Source organism: Nilaparvata lugens, chromosome X (assembly GCF_014356525.2).
Source record: "Nilaparvata lugens isolate BPH chromosome X, ASM1435652v1, whole genome shotgun sequence".
In the NCBI taxonomy this organism is placed as follows: domain Eukaryota; kingdom Metazoa; phylum Arthropoda; class Insecta; order Hemiptera; family Delphacidae; genus Nilaparvata; species Nilaparvata lugens.
The window spans coordinates 18,899,251-18,923,648 of record NC_052518.1 but is presented as its reverse complement, the minus strand read 5'-3'; the positions used below and the strand labels follow the sequence as shown (position 1 = coordinate 18,923,648).

Genomic DNA, 24,398 nt, shown 5'->3' with positions numbered 1-24,398 from the left:
TCAGAACTGCAATATATAAATAAATTGCAAGCACACCCCCTTTTTTGTCTATATTGACTGGACTATTAATACAACTATAATTCTCACTCTCTTCTAGAACCAACCTCATTCAAACATTGTAATAAATACAGGTAAGGTAGAAAAAAATTGTAGGTGTAGGTAAGTACGCCCAGAAAAAAAATTGTATGTATAGTTACCCAGACCGAGAAAATGTTTGTTCTATATAGTAAAATGAAATGAATTCTTTTGAAAAATTCTAACTTTTAATGGTATAAATTGCTTATATAGATGGCGGCGTAGGCTACATTTGATGCTTTATTACCATAATGTGTATTTTAATATTTAAACAAATTTTGTAATTAAAATATGCTCAAAAGAAGCAGAAAAAAATTGATAATAATGTAGAATGGTATGTTGCTCTAAAATTAAATTTGAAGAGAGTATTTGGAGTTCATGAACTGATTACCGAATATAATACACCTTTCAAGAGAGAGCACGAATCATTTTACAAACTGAAGATAATTTAAAATAATTCAATAATCAATGAAGTTGCTGAAGGTTATGGAGTATTAATAACTTTGTACAGCGTGTAAGTAGTTGGGTAATTGATTCAATTAATACTTTTGATTTGAATATTGTAGGATATTCTCCCATCTAGTTTCCATCCAATATTTTGTAGTCTAGAGAATTTTGTAGCCTATTCAGAATAATGTTTTTATTTATAAACCCCTTTTTCTCTGTTTCCTGAATTATATTTCGAATATAATTCGCTAAAAATTAAGATTGTTTGGGGGGCTGAACCCCTACCTCGTCAACTGTTGGCAGAGCTATTGAAAGTAATAATTAGTAAAAAATGCATTCTGCAGCTGCAGCCAGTGCTCTGGTTGCACTAACTTTTCAAAGGCACAGCTGAGTTGTATGTAATCTTAACTTTATATTGAATTGTAAGAATTCTTGGTTTATCAAATTTATTGTATTCGATTTTCTTTGTGTTGTATTTCAATTAAAAGAGGCCGACATTTTTATAGTGTAGTGGTTAGGTACTTTTTCTATGTATTTTGCCTTCTATGGCCAGATCTTTGTTGTGATGCTGAAGGACACTCGTTGAGTGACTTTGGATGCCTCAGAGTAAGCATCTAATATAATACCAATATAATATTGCAATTTACTTATTTTTAAAAAATCGCACATTCTAAGAACATAAAGTAAACTTTCATTTAAAATACGGTATTTCAAAAGAACAACTAGTTTCTGCCTTTGGGCATTTTCAAAATCGAATGAATAAATAAACAAAAAGAATATTGAATAATCTGTGTTCATATATAAAAATACGGTATATTAAATAAAGGGTACTTTATGTTTTTATATTATACTTTAAATAATTTTTAAACTCCATGCTAGTGAAGTGATTTTATACAGTGTACTTGTACACTGTACTGTATTTGTATTGCAATAATCAAATACATTCTGGTAATATGCATCAGTAGTTTTATTCAACATGTAACCAGTTAACACCTATACCCATTGAAGACTTTGTGTTCGGCGCGGTCAGATCGTTAATATCTCAATATATTCTTGTCGAATTATAGACTCAGACATGACCGCCTCAGTAGGTAGCCCAAATGCTAGTTGCTTAGTGTTATTCATTTTTGCAAGCAAAAGGCAATATCCTTTTATTTTACAAGCAAAAACAGAAGTTATCTTGAAATCACTTCCAGAATCGTGATCCATATGACAACTCCTCACATTCCTAATGCAAACTACTTGTTCAGCAAATCAAATGGGATATTTCCAATCACCCGTCATAAAATACTATTATTTCAAACTTGAGTTAGTTTTGGTAATTTTTCAAGAATGGAATTACTTTCTCAAAAATTAACTAATATTTCCAGGAAATCTTTCTATTCTTTGCTAGGCGCTCATAACTCAGAAAGTAGGTATAGCGTAGGTAGTGATAAAAAATCCTGAGAAAACTTTTTTATTTTGATAGCTTCATAGTATGAAAATTGAGAAACTTTGAAAAATATCACTAGCAAAAAGTTTGTTTCAGCCGGTTACATAGCCTAAATGAGGAACACCAAAACATAGCCCACTTTTGGCGACAACTTTCTATGAACAGGATTTTGGTAGGTTAGTCTACTGGTGTGACAAAAATGCCTCAATCTTTACCGCACCGCAATAATTGTATTGAAGAATAATCATAAACAAAACTACCTATCTTTTGATTATTGTTTTATATAAATCCTTCCATTATTTCTGGCCAATCAGAGAATGAAAAAATGACCCTCGTAGATTAAAAAATATTATGCTGTCTTATGCACTAATCCTCAATATGACAATAAAGCTGATTATTCAAAGAACTTTACAAAGTATGAAGACTACTATATATCCATGTAAGTTTTCCGCTTGGATCGGCACTCTGAGCTCCAATCTACCTTCGTTGCTGTTTTTAACAAAAAATAATACCAACGCTTCCTATTCAGCCAATGCAGATCTCACTGTTTTTATATATAATCTGGCTTTCTCTTGATAATGGTCAAAAATAGTTGAGCGGCGAAGTTAGAGGGTAGCAGGGAAGTTATAGCTGTGAGTGTTGCATATAATGCTTGTATCTAATGTCTCCGCTTCCTTCTACATTCTACCGTACCTTCGCCGCTTCACTAGCTTTTGACCCTTACACCTCCATCTGGTTATTGAGAAGGAAATACCAACATACAGGTGCATACTCCGCTTGCAATGTTATCCAATTCCAACGCTTTTACATTCCCTTGAGAACACTAAAATTTTATTTTATGGTAGTCTAGAAACCGCAACATTTATGAAATTAATATCGCATTGATAATAATTCAACAGTTACCTATATAGGGATGATTGTTACAACTTTCAATGAAATTTTATAGTTGTGAAATGTGACTTCACATGTAGTTTTTCTCGATAATGAATAAAAACAAATTAGAAAATGTCAAACACTGTTTAAAAGTGCAAATAAACACGTAGTACTTGTTTTATTCGTTTGGAATGTAATTTGTTTATTCATTCAAAAATGATGATAGCTTTGAATAATGAAAATAAAAACAGCTCCATCACATAGAGGTACTTGTCGAAAGATTCAAGAGAATTCAATTCGATTGATTTCAAGCTTCCAATCAAGCTATCCCAGAATTGAAGAAACTCTGGTTTAGTTGTCTGGAGTCAATCAATTCACGTCTGCTGTTAAACATAGATTTGCCAAATTTGCTATGTTTTGTGTTCCACTAGTTTTAATTCTGATTTCTGGTGTTTGGGCGGATTCAAGATTATTTTGTTTTGGTTACATCTAATAAATTATTGATCCCTAGAAAAGAAGGATTTAACTTACCTCGTAAAATAGTATACCTCAATAATCACTGCAATTACAAACTTGTAATTGTTTTTATTGATTTTACCCGTAAAGTTTACATAGATCCAACAACTGTTTTCACACCCAAACAATTTATAAAAAATTATAAATGTGTAGAAAAATGTGTAATTTTCCACCACCTTAGCTAACAAAGAATTCCTTCACACAAGAGAAGACTTTTTATCATTTCATTTGATACAACAATCCCTGGAACTATGTATAAGTTTATAAATTGTCAAGAAAATTGTACCTGAGATGCCAATATTATGTCAATTAAATCAGAAATAAAATCTAATCCAACCAATTCAACCTGAATGTGAGAGTTATCTAGTTAGATGATCAATATAATCTTAATTGATAATGAATATTACAATGAACACAGAACATAATTTAAAATAATATATTACATACAAACCCTGCGAAAAAGTGTTCAGCAATTTTAGTTGGCTTGTCATACATATGAAATTATATCCAATGGGTGAAAATTCAATCTCCAACAGTCTTTATAGCCTAAATTGTTAAGTTAATACACAATGTGATGGACATGAAATAAGTTAAGCTGCTACATAAGAGCTATGAAGCTCCAACATACAAAAATATAATCATAATATTATGTTTTCGGAAGAAACTTGTATTAGGGGCCAAATTTTAAAAGGGTTATTTTTAAATTACTAGGAATTTTCAATTCAAGTGAAGTCTAAGAATTAAAACTGACAGAAGAGAAACATTATCTTCACCAAGGAATAGCAGCTATACATTACTGAGTATTCTACATAAAAGAACTTTATTATAGCACAGTCACAAAGCATTGTAGCTTCAAAAGTCAGTGTACACACACACAAATAAATACATACTATAGACATATTCACAATAATAATTAATCACCCAGAAAGCTTATAAATTCCATATTAGAATAGTTATCAAGTCTAATAGAAAATTGATCAAACCTTTCACAAAGAATAGTTACATAACTTTAGCATATTGTTGCAGCTGCCTAAGAATGAGGGACACAATACAACAAAATTAGTTTCAAGTTTGTCCAATAGTTTTGATTGTTTTATTTAATAAAAGTATAACTATTAAGAAATATAATATTACTAACCTAGATCAAACATACAGTAACATTTTACAGTAACAAGCTGAAAAGATGCCAAATGGAATAAAGAATAAAGTACGGTACTTTAAGTATATTAGATATTACAAAATACGTTAAATATCGAAGGGGATACTTTTCAAATTACAAAGAATAATACTGTTATTAGAATAAAAGTGATGCTGAAATAGATTTGCTGATTTGTAATGTTAGGTAATGTTAAAGAGTCAATTGCACGAGTATAAAATTGATGATAAACGGTCAGAGCATCAAAAGGCAGGACCAAATAGTTGAAATTAACAATATAAAATTTTCCTCACAGCATATATAGTTACAACACACACAACTATAACATGTGTACCTCTATATATTATGTACATTTCTTTGTAGTAAAAAGACAATATAGAGCTTGTTAACAATTTAAGTTATACAATAATCAAGAGAGAACACAATTCTATATTCTATATTCACCAGTAACTATAAAATTTGGCATCATACTGTTCATGAAGACATCTTTAATATACCAGTGAGATGTACTGAAAATGCTAAAGATAGATTCAAAATTTCTCACTGTTAGCAATGATTACTATATTATGCAGATTTGCACCTTATATTATATTAGGGATTAGAGAGACTAACACTATTTTCCTCAGGACACAAAGGTACGACATACAAACCAACCAAGGGCGAAATCATAATTGTTTCGTAATAATATGTTCAAGTTTGTCGACATTTTATAAATGTTCTTATAAGCTACGTTATCAACATTCTTCCAGCTTAAAATTGTGCCTATTCCGCAATTGCAAGTTAAGGATGACTTGCTAGCGGCGACATCTGATCCAGATGTCAGTTAGTATGAGAACTCAGCTCATAATAACTGTCTATTCAATTATTCATTCGACTCGAATTACATTAATCATTATCATGAATAGGTAATTGATTACCACTTCCACAGATAAACAACTATTGAAACGACACATCAATTTTCTTTTCTTTATTGTCTGTAGGTTTTCATCATCATCATCATTCAATAAATAGAAAACTAGAATTGTCAAATTTCATTAACAAGTGATCTTTGGCTGTAAAATTGATCATTTTTTGACTTCAAGTGTACCCGTTTTTTCGAAAACTGAAAGGCTAATATTCAAAATATAAATTTTGGAAGTGAACATTGAGGCAATATAATATCATTTTGTTCATTACTAATAGTTCCTAATCGATAATATATTATATATCTATTTTTCATTTGTGTCAAAGACATCAAGTTCAATTACCGAAAACAAGATTATAGAAAAAATTAATCACATTTTGATAGTAAAGAAGCATAAAATACAAGCTTTATAGATAGCTATTTGTTAGGAAAGCACAAGTCGAATCATTGCTTTTCAACTAAAATCAGCAATGGTCTACAAATAGCATTATAACAAGGTTGTACAGTCTACAATATCAATATGCAATTGAAAATAGTGACCAGAAAGAATATTAAATTTTATTTTTGGTGACGAATAAGTAAATTACAATGCACACAATTAGTACATGGCAGGTATAATTTTGAATATATTATATTTATTTTGTACATTTTCACATCAATTTGTACGAGTTCTGTTCCGTCTGAACAGGTATCATTCAAGAATTGCTTTCACTTTCATTAGTTAACTAGATTACGAAAACACCAAAACTTGCCATGTGCTAACTTTGTGAACAGAATATTATATAATATATACTATAATATATTTCGAAAATATGAAGCCGATTGGCCTTGTAGCTGACAATTTCAATTTAAAAAATCCAACCGCTTAATGAGCGCATATATAGATGATTTCAAGTGAACTAGACGGTATATACTTCGCTTACTGAGAATAGAAGGCAGTGATTCCATTTTTGAAATACACTTTGAAAAAGAAAACAATTCCATGCCCAGCAGAAAGAAAATAATTTTAATTTGTAGCCAGAACCAAATGCCTTCATCTTAAAGAAGCCTACATCTTCCCTTCTTCTTTTTCTTCACCTGTAGGAAAACAGCATAAGAAATAATTGAGTTAACAAATTATCAAGCATCAAGCGAAATATTATTATACAATTACAAATCAAATCAAAATACAACAAACTGCTTCAAATTACAAAACAAATAAAACGACCTGCTGTTCTATGTACAATGGTGACATCTTTCAATATCTTATCTATTTTTTTTAAATACTTCATATTATGAACTTCTCAGTTTTGTTTTTTGCTAAGGATTATCTAAATTGTAATGAGTACTTTTTGGCTCTCAGTGACTCCTTCCCGCACACGGACAAATTATCCAAGCGCGAAGTCTATACATATCACATGCATTTTGTTATTTGTATTTTATTAAGTAAAAAAAATAATTTGAATGAAATAATTTAAAATTGTTCATTCGACTTTCAGTAATATTCAATAGGTATTGCAATTCACATGGACTTATTGCATGAGAGAACTCAAGTCAATAAGCATATTATGAAACGGTATTATTTTAATACAAAAATAATACGACTTAGTTACAGATAATTTACAAATATTGAAGAGTAGTACATGTGTACGAAATCTATCTATTAAATTCCAGTCGGAGCTTGGAATTAGTTACATAAAAGAAGTGATAAAAATCACAAAGTGAAGAAATATTAAAAAAAAAAATAGAACTTTGAGCATAAATCCTTACCCAATGAAAACACGATGTTTGTAATATCTATGGCCTCATTACACAGAATAAGAATTCATTGACGTAAGCCGTAAATGATTAGTAACGATTTAATATTAATAAATATGAAAGATAAACGATACTTCATAACTGTATACTGTATGCAAGAGCTCAGTATATGAATTTACAGTAACTGACATACTTCGGATGACATTAGAAACTATTTTTATATGAAAATTTACAATCATCAACACTAGGTGCCTTTAAAAAACTTTAGATAACAGTGCCGCCATTACCAATAGAAATTATATTTTTTATTTAATTACATTTTTAATCAACAATAACGAAATTTAATGAAAACGGTATAAATAATACAACAGCTGGCAGCTTATGATATCATAGCATTGCACTTGTCTAAGTCAGCAAATTAATAGAATAGATAAAACGTTTATTGAGACAAAACAAGCTACCTTAAGCAAACCTTGGAGAGGTTGCATGACCAGGTACCATCATATGAACATGTAAGATTATATAGACTAGGAATAGGAATATTTCTGCATTAATTTGTTAATTGTGGCGCAGTAATATTATGAGTCGAAAAAGAAGTAATAGAATGATAATTTAGGATTGGTTTGTATGAATGAATTGGAAAAATGATTACAGTAATTACCTGAAGAGCGGCTCTGGTAGCAGTTTCAAATACTTCACGAACACCTTCCTTACTCTTGGCAGAGCATTCAAGATAAGCGAAGGCGTTGATCTTCTCTGCCATGGCTCTTCCTTCTTCAGGCTTCACTGGTTCTTGCTTCATTTTACCTAGTTCTTTGATAGTGTTCGGATCATTTCGCAAATCCTGAAGGAATCAAGTATGCAATGATAACAAAAAGAATAATTGATAAACCTGATGATTTTGCAGCATAGAAACAGTAGAATAAAATGAGTGAAAGACCAAAACCTAAAAGCTGGATTCACACATATCAGTTCCAGTGTACGTGTCCGGTAAAGTGAAATTATTATTCCTATGAGTTGTAATGGGACTATTCATACTCGCTCGGCGGGCTGGGTGATCCCATTAGAATTCATAGGAATAATAATTTCACTGTACCTGCCACGTACCCTAATACTGATATATTGGAATCCATCTTATTATTCATCAAGTAACAACAATAGCCTTCATAATAGTGACATTCACTTTAAATGTCAGCATTACTAATCAATTACATCAATGCTTCCCATTTAATCAATGTTGACAGTTTGATCTGAATATCAATACAGCTGCCTTGCGGCACATAAAGGTGCGAACAGAACGAGTAAGTCGCGGTGGAGATTTCGGTTTCCAGCGATAATAATAGTCAATAGTCAGCTGTTAATGATAGAAACATTTGAATGTCATCGTGCTGAAAAAAAAACGAGACAACTGTTCTGTTCACTCCCATGTTTACAATGCGTTTGTGTTAAATGAAGGTAGATAAGATAGCGTGCGCGACCTACACTGAAAGCTACTTATCGACCTCATCATTTCGTTCGTACTCTAACACAGTGATATGATTCTTGCATGGAAATGGTGCATTATTTTAGCATCAGAAAGCAGAAAAGATAAACCACCTCGAGTGAAATTGCAATTTTATCAATTTTGGTTTTGAAATATACCATTAAATAGTGAGTAAATGTATGCCAGTATAGCCTATAATCGTATGTTTCAGCCTCTTCACTTCAATGGGTGTTTCTTCCCTAATGTGCCAAACATTAATATTATTTATGAATAATTTATTAGTATTATAATTACTTAACGTACTCGATTATTTTCAAGAAAAGCAGGCTAAATTTCGACCACGAGCCTACCAGCACCGTAAAAAGGCTGCAAATGATATTTCATCTTTAATGGCGTGTGCACAAAGGGAGCGGTCATAGCGGTCTTAGGAGGATATAGCTATTGATATCCAGATACGAGGGTAGGCTGATAAGTAATGCACCGATAAGTGCACCGCTGATAAGTGATTCGCCGGTCATTTTGAATCAAGTCTTCTATGAGTTTACGATTATTATTATCATCTGTGACGGTGATTGGACGGCCGCTACGTGTTTTATCAACAATTGAGGCTTTTCCAGTTGGCAATCTCAAAATTTATAACCATCGATTCACGGTAAACACCTATCAACAGTATCTTCACATTAAACAACTTTTAAACGACGTTGAATCTTACTAGGATTCACTTTCTCAGTAGTTGAAAATTCGAAAGCAGCTCGTTGTTTACTTCGCGTTGACATAATATCAGAACACGACGCAACACCTTCAAACTCTGCAGCCATGTAGAGGATAAATAGCACTTCCACATGTCACCAGCCGCGCTTCTGAAGGTTATATTTAGTTTGTGCTCTACAAGCATGTTTGCATTACTTATCAGCCTACCCTCGTATATTTCTATATCCTTCTAAGACCGATGGAACTAACTAACTGCTACCGAGTAACCAATATAACGTAGGTAATAGCAACTTCCAACAGTACCGCGCTAATAAAATTTTCTAGCTTCAGAATTGAACGTGTTCATTTTTCCCAGTTACAAATGCGTGCTAGTGAGTGACGTAACCAGCTGGCAGCTAGCGAGTAGCTATTTTTACCAGGGCCTGGGCACATTAGTGATTTGGTGCTACAAAAAAGTTGGTGAGGACTGGAACACAATCGATTCTTATCTACCTGTCACACTAGAAACGGAGATTTGTGGGGTGACTGCAGTGATGCATTAATAACCCAATTACCACGGTTTTACCCCTAGTACACAATTACACATATGTATACTGAATACTGAAGACAGGAATTTTTGCTTAAATGACGTGCAACGGACAAAGAGGCTGTGTTCAAGGAAAGGAAGATCTGTAGTTACAGCTGTTGTTTGAAACCTGCTGAACGTGATATGCCCATCTATAGTGCCAATAAGTCAATTTTCGTTGATTTTCACCTGCTGCTCAGCGACTAAGTTGCTGTAGGTGCCCCTGCCTATTGATTGGTCTTAGGGTGCGAGCACATACAGCAACTAAGTTGCAGAACAGCAGGTAGAATTCTACAAAAAAAAATGACCCATTGGCTCACTAGAGCAACTTAGTTCAAAGCAGTTTCCAAAGAATATGAGTAATGATAGGCCATTCATTCATTCCTTGTGGACAAAGGCAGCTCCTTTGTCCATTGCACTTGAGAACAGATTGGCATGTCAACATACAATACGATATACGATATAAAGCTTAAATGTTGTCGTACAAATTCCTTGAGATTCAGTATAACAAGTAGAATGTAATAGCATTTAGAATAAAAATAAATTTCCTGTTCTGAAAATTTGTGTAAGAGAAGATTTGCTCTATCATTGTTCTGCGGTCCTAAACTTTGTCCAGATGTGTTATTGTCTTCTAGAGGTAGAATCGGGTTATTCATGCTTCACTAGACTCACCAGGCAAAATAGAACCATTTCAAGTTGCAGTGTGCCCAGTAGATAGGTAACGCTTGTATTCTATTCCTCATCGAGAAAGTTGCACCAAAAACGTTTCTGTATATGCTCGCACCTATAGTGTCTTTGTCTGATTTGATTGAGGTAAGGATAACCAAATCCAAGAGTGTGCAAAGAAGGAGTGAATTGACAGCTTTTAGTAGTATCTAATAGATAGTAGTTACTACCCAAAAATGAATGTGACAAGTTTTAGTAGAAGCTATTTCACTAGCAGCAACTGAAACAAAGCTGATAAATAACGGGAGTTTCACGAGAAACGCAACCCAATTTTAAATATTGGATATTAAATTATAATGATATTAAATTTTATGATATTAGAACAGAGTGGCGCAGATGATTCGGATGGGTTTAAAATACTTGTCAAACTGTAAATTTTCATGTTATTGGATTGAAACAAGTGCAAAATGTGTAGTTACAATGGAAGTTTATACATAAAAAAATAGGTGTTCGTTTTTGTAAATTACATCCATCAAATGCCCTCTTTGTCGAGCGACGCATTCTTAGAGTCGATCGTTAACGTTCTGCATTGCCCGCCAAGCACATCATCAAGAATTGACGATCACCACACTTACGGCATGTAGTTCCAACAAGACGGAGCAACTGCACGTACCGCTAGGATATCAATGCAAACTGTACGCGTCTGTTCCCTGCACCGTATTCATACAATATAGTGTCATGGTAAAATCATAGGATAATTCACAATACTCAATTGATTCCATAATAAATATTATTTCAATACCGTAATGGAGATTTCCATTGGCCCCCTCGCGCACTGGACCTCACGGTATGTGTGTTTTCTTCTGGGACTATTTCAAAGCAAGGGAAAAGTTGGTCAAACCTCGGACCATTCAGAAGTTGAAGGCAGCAATTCGCAACGAAATCACATCAATTCCTAGTGATGAGCTTGAACGGGCAATGCGGAACATCAAGGACAGACTCCAAGAATGCGTCGCTCGAGAGGAAGGGCATTTTATGGATGTATTTTTCAAAAACTAACCTAACTAAGTCTCCGTCAATAAACTTTCATTGTAACTACAAGTTTTGAACTTAATTTCAATCCAATAGCTTTAAAATTGACAGTTTGACAAGTAGGCTATTTTAAATTCAGTCATCTGCGCCACTCTGTAGTAGATGAAACCCTGACTTGTGATGATAACCTTCTCATCCTGTCTTATTAGGTGACTAGAACAAACAATTTTTCAGATCTTTGTAAGCGATCTTTATTAGTAGGCGAGTTAGCTTATTAGGAACTACAGTATAGGGGAACTCTATGCATAACTTATCTAGCCCAAATTTGTAAGATTTGATTTGAAAACAAAACAAGTCTCTAGAATGAACACGCGTCATCCTTGTTGAAGCCTTTTCTGACACATCTAAACAAAAATACACTAAACAGAGATCAAAGCTCTCTTCAACTAGTTAAAGAGAGCTTTAACTAACAATTACATTTGTTTCTCAATAGAATTCTGCCAAGGATGCCAATATAGAAGTTTGAGGACCTAAAATTCACCTATGTATTACAACTATCTTCTCAATCTTTGGGTTGCTGCATCGTAAAACGACCGTTTGTGTAGTGTGAAACCCTTATAACAAGTGTTACATATATTTAAAGAAAACTATGTATTCATACCTTTTTGTTGCCAACCAATATTATGGGCACATTTGGGCAAAAATGTTTGACTTCTGGAGTCCACTTCTCTGGTATGTTTTCCAGGGAATCTGGAGAGTCAATGGAGAAGCACATAAGTATAACATCTGTGTCAGGATATGACAGTGGACGGAGTCTGTCATAATCTTCCTGGCCGGCAGTATCCCACAAGGCCAGTTCCACCTAAAAAAATGTTTTATTTTCTTTTAATTCAATTCTGAAATAAAATTCTTGAAAAAACATGTTAACATGTTCTAGAAATCAAAAAAAAAATGAGGCACTTGACATGAAATTGAACTGTAGATTTACTGAAGCCATTTGTATGTTCTACTTTCAATGTTAGTTATCAAAATGTCAAAATTACCGCAATGATTATTCAATTATGCCATTTATTCATAAAGTATAAGCCATGCTTATAATCTATGATAAGATAGTGTTATTCATGACTGAACTTAGTTCAATAGAACCTTCATTAATAATATAATATGATAGATTGCAGTAGTTTGAATAAGAGACAAGAAAATCTGCAGGTTTTCTAATCAAATCAAATCTTAATTCAATTCAAAATAATAAGCACTACAACTGAATTAAATGTTTACAAAGTTTCTCCATAACGCATCACGAAATGTTGTGTACATTTTACCACAATAGTTTCTTTGCTACTATATGTCATGAAATAAAAGAGTACTTTATTAGGCATAATAAGGAATGGAAAGTAGATCCTACCACTCAAATCTTAATGATGCCAAAAGCATAAAAATTGAGTATTATGGAAATGAAACTATTCTAGTTTAGTGTTGTACTATAAATGGAAATCATGAAGGAACCTCAACAAAAACAACTATATTCATTACATTGGTATACGATTAAAAAACATATCATTAGAGTTACAAGAAAGTAATTCAACTGGATTTTTCAAACCCTGTTGGAAAACGTTATGGAAGCAAGGTAAAAATTATTCAATATTTGACAGAATGTTTAGAGTTGGAAGTATGGAAGTGGAAAGAAGCCATGAGTTAATGTTAATATTCTAATATTCAATACAGTCCAAGCATTTATTTGTTCGGACCGTGAACAAAATTGTGGTTTCAGTGGGAGCTGCGAGTAACCAATGTGCGTTGGACTAGTTAGAGCTCAAAGTGATGATATAAATAGGAATGACATCCATTGATAATACTGTGTGATTTTTGAATTTGAGAGTGAGTGAATGAATAGGACTATAATAAAAAGTTGAAACACCCAAGATAAAAAGCATGAATCATCCCTCATTCAACTGCATCATTACTTCCTTCACTTGATATGCAAATTACTGTAAGATTATGTCATCCAATATTTTGACAAGTCTGTCACTATCTTGTTGAATACCCAACAGTTGATTTATTGTCCTTAGTCATAAGCAGAGGAAACTTCTATAATCTTCTAAAACTTCTTTATATAGGTAGAAAACCTTCTACTGTATTCTGTGTCATAAGTTATTGAGAGAGTTAATTAAGGTTTAATGATTGGAATTGGAAGTTATTCCTTTAAATTTAAAAAGCATACAAAACAATAGAAGTTTGTTATTTTTTGTTATTTTCTATCTTGATACATCTGATATACATCTTTAAACATCTGATTATATGTTATGATACAAAACTAATGATTTTTGTAAAGCTTTACAATGATTAATTTATCTGTCGAGTATAGTATATACTCTATTGAAAAGATCGCAGTAAATTGGAACAGAATTATTGTATCTGTTAAAGAATGGAATATTCATTTAAAGCAATATATGAATGAGACTCGATTGTAGATTGATTTACCTGTTTCCCATCGACTTCAATATCAGCAACATAATTTTCAAAAACTGTAGGCACATAAACTTCAGGAAACTGATCCTTGCTAAACACTATGAGGAGGCATGTTTTACCGCAGGCACCATCACCAACTATTACCAGCTTTTTTCTAATAGCAGCCATTTACCCTAGAAAATGCAACAGACAAAAATACATAAGTTCATGTTTTTTATTAGAAAAAATAGTAGATATCCACAAAATTTTCCAAAACAGACTTCCATATGGGGAGACTTGAGATATGTCAAAAATCAACTTATCATTTCCATATGGAGTACAAAGAATCAAGAGGGTAATGGTTTCTTTTCATTATACAATAGCAAGAACCCACATAATTTTCCGAAACACTTCTATATGAGGTAAAAAAAACCATTAACCAAATGAATAATATTCATCCACAGTACCAAACATTGGTGGAGTAGGCAGACAATGAAATTGGGAGTACTGAACCTGATATCTGTCACATAGGCTATTACGAATATTATTTTATACCAAATATTGATTTTCAATACTTAGTGTAAAAAGTAATTCATCACAAACCTTAGAAACAGGAATGATTTCTTCATTTACAATAAATCTTTCAAGTCTAGAATTTATTGATTCCAATCAGTGAGCTATGAGAAGTGAGAGGTTAGTAATTCAAAGCTTTTAGCTTTGAGGAGGAGAATATTTTTATGATGGATTCTATAAAATAACAGTGAAAAACTACAACATGGATTTGGAATGGATCAGATGCGATAGACAATTATCAGCATTACAATAACTAGTAATGAACAAGCCACTTAATAATATTTGTAATTTGTGAGCCAATCAAGAATTTATGACATAAATATTATTAATTGGATAAGTACTTTATGTGAAAAATGGAATTAAATATTTAATTGTATCAGAAAGTGAATTACTCTCACGTTCTGTAACAATGGTTATATTTTCAAGCCAAGTTAAAACGGTTTATAGATCACAGTTGCTTCACATATACAAACAATGGAATTTATAATAACGAAAAACTCTCATGATAATTATACTAAACCCTAGGAACATCATTTTCTCTCTGGTTAACATTTGTTGGGCTGGTTGGCAGCAACTCTCCATCCGCCTCTCTGTTATCCGCCATCCTTTTTAGGTGTCAGTAGTTGGTACATCTCAGATCCCTCTTCAGTTTACCCTGTACTCCAGTCTTGGCCTTCCTCGCGCATTCCTTCCCTTTTTGTTAGTCCCTCATGTCGAAGTATATGACCAACTAGTTGTGATCTTCTCTTTTTTATTTCTTTCAGTAGACAACCTTTCTCCTCAACTCTTTGAAACACCTCTTCATTCGTTACCTTCTCTTTCCAGCTGATCCTCAGCATTCTTCTGTAGCACCATGTCTCAAAAGGAGAAATTCTTCTCTCTTCTTTCATACCCATCGTCCAAGCTTCACTTAGATAGGTTGCAATGCACCATTAATACGTTTTGAGCAACCGTTTTCTCACTTCTAGACTCAAAGTTATTGTAGTCAAAACCCTCTTTTTATTATTGAAATCATTCTTTACTTGATAAATCCTGCTAGGTATATACTACTTATTTCATCATCAGTGATCTTGCTTGCTATGTCATTACTATGGGTGAAAACTAAAACTGCAGTTGAGCCAAAGTTGAAAGGTTTGATTTTTAAAAACGTACAAGTCATTTTGTAGCTTACTGAAGCAATAAATTGAATTTGGCCTATCCTCAACCAAGACGTCTTAAATCAAGGATCCTATTTGACGTTTGAAGAGTGGAATGAAGCTAACACAAAACAGATAACGAGACAGAGATGAAATCAGAAAGAGGTGAAAACGAACTCCGGATGATGACCCCAATATTGGTGTTCCTGAACAACAGAGAATGGTGTAGCCTAAACAGGTTCACAACAAATGTGAGTAAAAGTACTGAGCTGTCAACAGCATGTACCCCCGTGCTTTGACTCCCGATGTGGATGCAGTGAAACCTAGACTATTCAACATCTGCTGTTTTAATATTCATGATTTCTTCATGCTGCTGAGGATGAGGAAAACCACAGGCTGAAATCTGAGTCTATACAGATGTAGAATGAAGACAACATTCAACAATTTCGGCCTATGCATGCACATGATTAATAGATAAGACTGATGCAATTTATGATCCAGAGAGGTTTGCTATTCCAGTCATACAGACATTTCAAACATGAACTGCAATGGTATTTGAATGAGCTTTTAGAGCTTTGTTTTCTGTTTTACTTGCCTAGTAAATTTTCAAGTATTACCTAATATTCTGAAACCAAATTTTTCGAGCTGAAAAATATTAGAATAAGGCGATATGGCTCCATTATACTGTCTTTTATATGAAAATATTATCCGAAAATATTCAGAAACCCATAACCCTAGCCTCTTGCTTCACTAACTATACGAATGACAATAGAAAGAAGACCATTTTTCTAGAGTACTTGTAAATTCACACATTAGAAAAACTAATATTAGGAACACTGATTGGTCCATTACTCAGCATATATCCAAACAGTGCCACATCATGAAAAAACGTTTCCTATTTCATAAAAAACCATAAAAGAGAGCTAAAGCATCTAAAATATATTAATTTATTCAAATTCATAAGTATTTTTTTTTTGTTTATCTTTATTCCACCCTTTCTTATGAAGTGGAAAAAAATTATCTCCCATTACTTCATCGGGTTCAGAGATTCAAATACTACTCTACATTTACAAGATTTTTTAAATAATTTATATAAACCAAAAAAAAATGTTTTCCCTGCATGGTCAATCCTCTTTACTGAAAATATCTCAGAAAGACTTCCTTGTTCGAGCTAGGAAGACTTTCGATAAGATGTGAGCTATTCACTTCTGTGAGCTAGAAGTTAAAGATTTGAAGAGGACTCTGTGCGAGAAGCTTGAGCAAATGCTAGGTACTATACTGCCTGAGTGAAGAGTCAGGGATTTGTTTCCACAACGCTATGTCAACACAAATAATGATCTCAACTTGATTTTTGATGAACGTTGAACTTTCAAATAACCTGACTAATTTAATCGAAGCACAGGCTATAAGGATGCTACATCGACAGCAATCTGATTTTGCAACGTTACACGGAGATATAATTGTGACCGTTTCACCAATATCCTGTTATAAAAAAACTAACATAATCTATTCAGAAATTAACCTCTTCATTTAAGTTAAAGGTTTAAGACGTGCACTGATATGGAAATAGCTTGAAACAATTTGCCGGCCAGGAAAGCCAAGACGAGTAAGGCCACCCTTCAGTCCGCTAGTCGTGTGTTCGAATCCCGCCGGTAGGCATGGACGTTTGATCATCTCATCAAATCACCGTCACAGTTTCCATTGCCCACGCACAATTCAAAAGATTATAAGGGCCTCATCCGCAATAAACAATTTCTTTATTGAGTCCTTTCTCAACTTTCTATAGCCTGTTATATACTCTTATGTACTCTTTTAATGAGCCCCTTGGAAAACTATCGACAGAGGACTCAACTAAAACACTTGACAAAGGACAAATCTGGATTTGCCATGGTGTCGTTTGTTAAAATTGAGGGATTGCTAGCATTGAATATGTTCAACCACCTACCAGAATCAGTAAGGGCGCACTTGGTGAGTGCTTTGAAATCATCAGTATCTCCTCTTATCCTTTTATTTCATACAAAATAAATCATTTTTCATAAGGTTGAGTAAAATCTGCTCGTTCATCCACAGAGTAGTCTTGGAGTTCCTCACTGGACAGTCCAATATCATGGACTTTCGATAATATTAGTGGTCATTCTATTATAGTTGGTTAAATGTGGACTGCAATATCAGCTACATAAGGTGCTAGCAACCTTTATGATAAAATATGATTACTTAACATATCTTATCTCAAATTATCATAATATATTATTATATTACGGTATTGAAAAAAATATTTTCTTGATCTAATTGAATAAAATATAATTGATTAAAAAAAAATATAAAATATTACATTAGTTATACTGATATCAGCTATCCTCTATGTTGGCAGAGAATCGGCAACGCTGTTCTCATATCTTTCTCCACTGCCATTATAATGTGGACCTCACTATGGATGCATTTTTTCGAATAAGTTTTTTTTTGCATTTTTCTAAATAGGCTCTACATCATTTTTTTTAGTTTTCCAATTTTACAAATTGAAAATTATACTTCTATTTCAAAGTCAACCAACAAGGGTATATATACTTTGAGGCATAACTGCAATTTAATCTTATAGTTAGTCAATAAAAATCAAGATTTTAAACGGATGAGTCCAGTGAAATAATCACTTTAATATGTAACACTCGAGAATCTTAATTATTCACATAAAATACTTATGTAACTAATATCCAACACAAAGCATCAAATTTAGCTCAAGGAGGATATGTTTCAGTCATGATACTATTTCTATTTCATACAAAACTGTGAAAGTCGGCTGTATTACCATTGAGGAAATTTCAGCATCTGTTTATTCAAAATTAATATTACTTATTATCAATTTATATCAAGAACAACCAGAATTTAATTCAACTTTTATTAAACAATGGATTAGAGCGGAGAGGAAGGATGCTAACTAATACAATATTGTTGATTTCGTACTTGAATTTGCAAATTTAATTTTATTTTATAATTTATGCAACATTTTCTCAACAAATCATAAATAATTGCAAGTTGAAATAGAAGAAATTTGCATCACGAACATCGAAAATAGAAATATTTGATTGCTAAACTTGTTCATAATTATGTGTTAATCCACAGTTTTGGGAAAGCTCAACCTAACCTAGCATATCAATCGAAATATCAAGATGAACTTTTTCAATGAATAATTTCATTTTTATTAGAATAAATATTTTCTGTCACCACCACAATTCACATAACAGACTGCAATAAATCCATATTGGGATAGTGAATTTAGGTTAGCTTACAAATTTAATTTCCGATAAAAATCAACTAAGAAACCAGTAAGTTAATAAAAGAGAAGGGTAGCTTATCCTACAGGTAAATCAGTGATTGGGTGGGTTAATGAGATTATCCCATACAACCCACACATCCACTTGTCTATTGATCGTTTTGATGCATTTTATTGGAAATGGGGTGGTCCATTCTCAATCTCAAGGTTTTCCTTGTAACACCACCTTTTCCATCCCTTAGCAACGAGTGTCGATATCGAATACCACAATATCTATCGGCAAATATGTCAATTATTATGCCAGTGACAGCCAGCCCATCGAATTTCAATAACTCAATATAACCCCAAATATAAATCAAATAATGTCAATAGGTAGTCGGTGTTGGTTGTCAACATTACGTCATTTGTATTAAAATTTCGAACAGGTAAATAGAAAACTTGATTAATTGATGTTGTGTGTTGATTTTTTTTAGTCAGAGACATTGAAATACGATAGAAATGTCTTCCAATCATTGAAATAGCTTCCATTACTATCTCATCGTTCTGCTGCCTACTACGAACATCAACAACTCAAGCCAAAAGCAGAAAAGATGCAATAAATATAAAATAATTATCAAATTATGCACATTGAAAAGCACTATTTAGTTAATTAAAAAAACATTCTAATTATTTCAATGAAATAGAACTAACCGGAAGAAAATTCAGGTAGCCGTAATGGGTACAGACTAGGGTCGATAATTTCTAGGTGCCGTTCACCAATTTATGAGACAATAAAACATTATTAAACACACTCACACTTGTTTTCTTAGTTAAATATGTATGTAATAAGAGATGTATCATTTACCTCGATTATTCTAAAGCACAATGATTGTGAAAAAGCAAAATGGCTACTTCAATATTGGAAATTGGAAGCCAATGGGGCAGGTTTACTTACAGGCTTAACAATATGCTAACATTTGTTAGATGTTAATCTGGAGCTAGAGCGGAATTCTGCACACAAGTAAACCTCAGATAATTTATTCGCGTGTCAAAATTAAGGGTTTACAAGACAGGCTAACAATGTACTGTAAGTATATTAAAGATATTGGTAATGTCTATCAGTGGTGTCGTTAATTAGTAAATAGTACATTCATGTTAACTACAGTACTGTGAACTCTGTTAACACGCCTGTAACTTACAATATGAATAGTTTAAAATCTAAGAATAGTTTCAAGTTAAAACTATGAAGGAATTAAAGCATCTAATAAGTACAAAAAAAGAAAGAATCAATCTAGCTCATCTAACCTTATTGTTCACTGTGTTTTCTATGTTCAATAGAAAAATATAATCCAGATCCAGATTCCCAAGAGAGAGTAGAATAGTACAACAGCACTACCAGAAACACAACTCACACAAAATAATACACAACTTGTACTACATCAGTTTGAGTACCGTACACACAGTACAAGTTACGAGTAGGTACGTTACGACGTGACGACGTACGACGTCTTGTCTTGCCTGTGACAGACCGAGCCAAACCTATACTACTTTTATGATTAGTCTGTAATATGAATCATGTGCTATTGAAGGCAGCCATTCCAGCTACTATAGTTGTGTCGTCATCGTCAGTGATTTGTCAATGAGCTAATATTATTGAGCTTATTGTTTCCACTTTGACGATAAAATATCTGACAAAAACCAAATTCAAATCTCATTTCATTTTGATCGACAGTATAACTTGATATTGTGATTTTGAGATTTCTAAAATTGGGCTAGCCCATTATATCCCAATTATGAAAGAATTTTCCAAATGATTAGGATTTCCCATTCATATTGGCCATCCCCGTTTAGTGTAATAAATATTAATTTTCTGCTTCAATAGAAGAGAGAGTATAACTGACTAGAATAAATTAATATTATTCATGAATTGACAAACTTCACTTTATTGTTTATATCTTTCAATTCATCATTAGATTCACTATAAATATGAAACAATTTCAACCTAATTGTGAGTTTGAATCTTCTAAGATCGTTAACCATACCTCTACATTCGTTATGTAATTTGTTTTATATTGTAAATGAAACATCCGAACGTCACTTCAAAATACGCCTAAATCGGACCACTTCTAACTGCAACATTCAATATTTTTCAAAGTAACCTGAATCAGGCCTTTGGTAAGGTTAGGCAATCATCACGTACATATCTAAACCTATATTCGCACTGTAATTAAATAAATATCGCTCCTTATCTCAAAACCACACACCTAACCTCAATTCACCGTTTTTAAACTCTATTCATTATAATTAATTACAGTACATTACATTATATGACCCAAGTATAATTTTTATTGAATAGTAACTTACAAGAGTAACTAGAAATTTGTAATGGAGCGGGCAGTAAAGTACATACCGTACCGTAACTGAGAGTAAATTATTGTTTATGAAAGAAGAATTTAATAAAACGTTCTTTATATTAGAGCCCCATCACATAGTCAGATATGATCATAAATCAGGTCAAATCCTTTAAACTCTTATAACATTCAGACACCAGTGGGTCGCCAGAGATCAGCCATTAACGGCCTGCGCATGCTAGTACACCAGTGGAACACCAGGACTACTGGGCTGATGAATCAAGTGACACACCAGCCGGGTGGCCAAAATCTTGTGATCCTTCAACCATTTTTAACTTAATGGTTAACCCTTTGGCATCTACAATCTACATGCCTGTAGTTACCATGAATCTTGTAAACTCTTGAAACTCCTCCGTCGTTGATTTGAATATTTCCCCCTTTATTACTGAAAATATCAAAAGTATCTATTAAAACACGTATCTGGTGAGATTGTTGCCATGCATGACAACTATTTATTTCCGTGCAAATATAAATTTTTGTCAATGATGAGATTTGGGCATACAGATTCACGACCCAAGTATAATAGAAATGCTTCTTATAATATTATTACAAGCGATGGAATAACCAGTTTCATTTCTTAACCACCATGGTGTCGTTTTGAACTCATCTAAACTGGCTAAAAGCGATCACCCATTCAACAAGAATATATTTGGGGTTTCTTTTCTTATCTGAATGATTTGGTACTAGCACAACAACTAAGCCAACCGTTCCATCGCGATTGGACGGTCTGATATTGAAGAATTTGCTATATAGTCCAGTCAAATGGTCGTTTTTCAGGAAACAGCCCCGAAAGAATTTTTCTCGACGGTTCTATATGTATTTTGGGGCCCTGTATTCGAATCCGAAATTTGCTGACACGCCAGAGGGCGGCTTCACCCCCAAAACTCCCAAAAACCCCCAAAATTTCGGACTTTTTTCGAATTTCTCAATCAATCTCGAAAACCTTGGGTTTCTCAAGAAAAGACTTTCTTGACAAAATTAAAGAAAATAGAATTTCCTATAAATTGAGTGGTCGCGCAGGACTCTACCGTTTTTGGTTCCGGAGCTACGAATTTTCAAAAAGGGGTATTTTTTAAGGGGTTTTCAAAATTATGCAAACTCACCACTCTCACCATATACAACTTGAATATTTCACTAGTAATGATGAAAAACCACACATCACGTGAAAGAGAAATTAATTCTGAACAGGATTACTCAAGAATTTTCAAATTTAGTTGATGGGGAGGGGGACACACCCAAAAATAGAAAACAAATCGTTCAGTAAAAATACAAATTTTTCATGATAATACCTTTTCAAGGTCTTCCTAACAAAAAAACATATTTCGGCTGAAATCATCAGAAGAGTGTTGTTTTCTATAAGAATCACCCGTTAGATACACTTAATTCCATTATTTCCGGGTGGGGGGGGCACCCATAAGGATACGCCAAGGATCAAAACTTTAAACACATAACTTTTGACAGAATGGTCAGATCTCCTTGTTCTACAGCTCATTCTTCTCAGCACATCAAGGCGGTTCAAAATCATGTATCATAACTTAAATTTGATGAAAAAATAAAAATTCCTCTTTTAGTGTATTTTAGCCCATATTTAAATACACAGAAAAATTCCCAATTTCTATATTCAAAACTGTGTATCTCGGTAACCCGAAATGATAAAAAAGTCTCGACAGAAAAAAACAACCCTCGTCTGGTGATTTCAGCCGAAATATGTTTTTTTTTTGTTGGGAAGACCTTGAAAGGTATTATAATGAAAAAATTGTATTTTTACTGAACGATTTGTTTTCTATTTTTGGGTGTGTCCCCCTCCCCCTCAACTAAATTTGAAAATTCTTGTCCTGTTCAGACTTGCTCTTTCACGTGATGTGTGGTTTTTCATCATTACTAGTGAAATATCCAAGTTGTATAGGGTAAAAGTGGTGAGTTTGCATAATTTTGAAAAACCCTTGAAAAATACCCCTTTTTTGAAAATTCGTAGCTCCGGAACCAAAAACGGTAGAGTCCTGCGCGACCAATCAATTTATTGGAAATTCTATTTTCTTTAATTTTGTCAAGAAAGATTTTTCTTTGAGAAACTCAAGGTTTTTGAGATTGATTGAGAAATTCGAAAAAGTCCAAAGTTTTGGGGGTGAAGCCGCTCTCTGGCGTGTCGGATTCGGATTCGAATACAGCGCCCCAAAATACATATAGAACCGTCGAGAAAAATTCTTTTGGGGCTGTTTCCTGAAAAACGTCCATTTGACTGGACTAATAGGAGCATAACGATGTGTATTTCACCAAGGATACAGATTGTGTTGGTTATTTTTGAGACAGAACTATGAAGCTTTCCCGTCGAACGGCAAAATTTTTCAGGCACACTCATTTTTTTTATTTCTCAATAATCTTGTTCTAATCCGTTTTGCTCATTTGGTGCAAATAATCTATTTTTAGAATGTCTATAAATATAGTATGTACTTATATAGGCTACAGAACAGAAACTGCAATAAAATCTTTTTTATTCAATTCATGCTAAACTCCTGATTTATTACGGTAACTGTTGCCAAATTTTAAAGTTTTACGTCATAGTTGAGAACTATATTCATTCATTGCCTTTAATATCGTATAGTCGTTCTTTTATGTAACATTCTAATTGTAATTTATTCCCATCTCGCCTCTAGTAAAATGATCATCTAAAGTGTATTCAACATACCATTTTTCTGTACAAATTACTCATTTATCTAACACGTTTTATAATATTGTTGATGAAAAGAGAAAACATATACATCTTGGTAATTTAGTCTATTAAAAAGAAGAGAATACTTTCAGACTACGACAATAACAATAGAGAAGCTACTAATAGGTCTATATGTTGTTATTATTATTATTGTTATTATCAATATTAATAAACAATCTTAAAAAAGCCTTATGCGTTACAAATTTCCTTGATCTATGATCATCACATGAAAAACTAGTGGAGTCACTCATTTCGTACCGTATAAGTTGAGCTGAT

General features: G+C 33.0%; 1 protein-coding gene across 4 annotated transcripts; it reads right to left on the bottom strand.

The window, feature by feature from the left end:
- Positions 1-3,397: 3,397 nt before the first annotated feature.
- LOC111050345 (ras-like GTP-binding protein Rho1) lies at positions 3,398-20,626 on the bottom strand. Of its 4 annotated transcripts, none has more exons than XM_022336654.2 (5): positions 20,307-20,626; positions 14,079-14,239; positions 12,259-12,459; positions 7,802-7,984; positions 3,398-6,480 (listed from the first exon to the last, which is right to left on the bottom strand). In XM_022336654.2, the coding sequence occupies exons 2-5, from the start codon at positions 14,232-14,234 to the stop codon at positions 6,442-6,444; spliced, it is 579 nt and encodes a 192-aa protein (XP_022192346.1). In that variant the 5' UTR covers positions 14,235-14,239; positions 20,307-20,626; the 3' UTR covers positions 3,398-6,441. The 4 variants fall into 4 exon arrangements, with proteins under 4 accessions (XP_022192346.1, XP_022192347.1, XP_022192345.1 ...); XM_022336655.2 differs by lacking the exon at positions 20,307-20,626 and adding an exon at positions 19,957-20,167; XM_022336653.2 differs by lacking the exon at positions 20,307-20,626 and adding an exon at positions 19,713-20,130.
- Positions 20,627-24,398: the final 3,772 nt, after the last annotated feature.

Coding starts and splice junctions, on each gene's coding strand:
- LOC111050345 (XM_022336654.2), bottom strand. CDS start 14,234: ATGGCTGCTATTAGAAAAAAGCTGGTAATAGTTGGTGATGGTGCCTGC. Junction 12,460..14,078: donor TTGAAGTCGATGGGAAACAG/GTAAATCAATCT, acceptor ACATTTTTTTAG/GTGGAACTGGCCTTGTGGGA. Junction 6,481..7,801: donor CTACCAGAGCCGCTCTTCAG/GTAATTACTGTA, acceptor GTTTTCCTACAG/GTGAAGAAAAAGAAGAAGGG.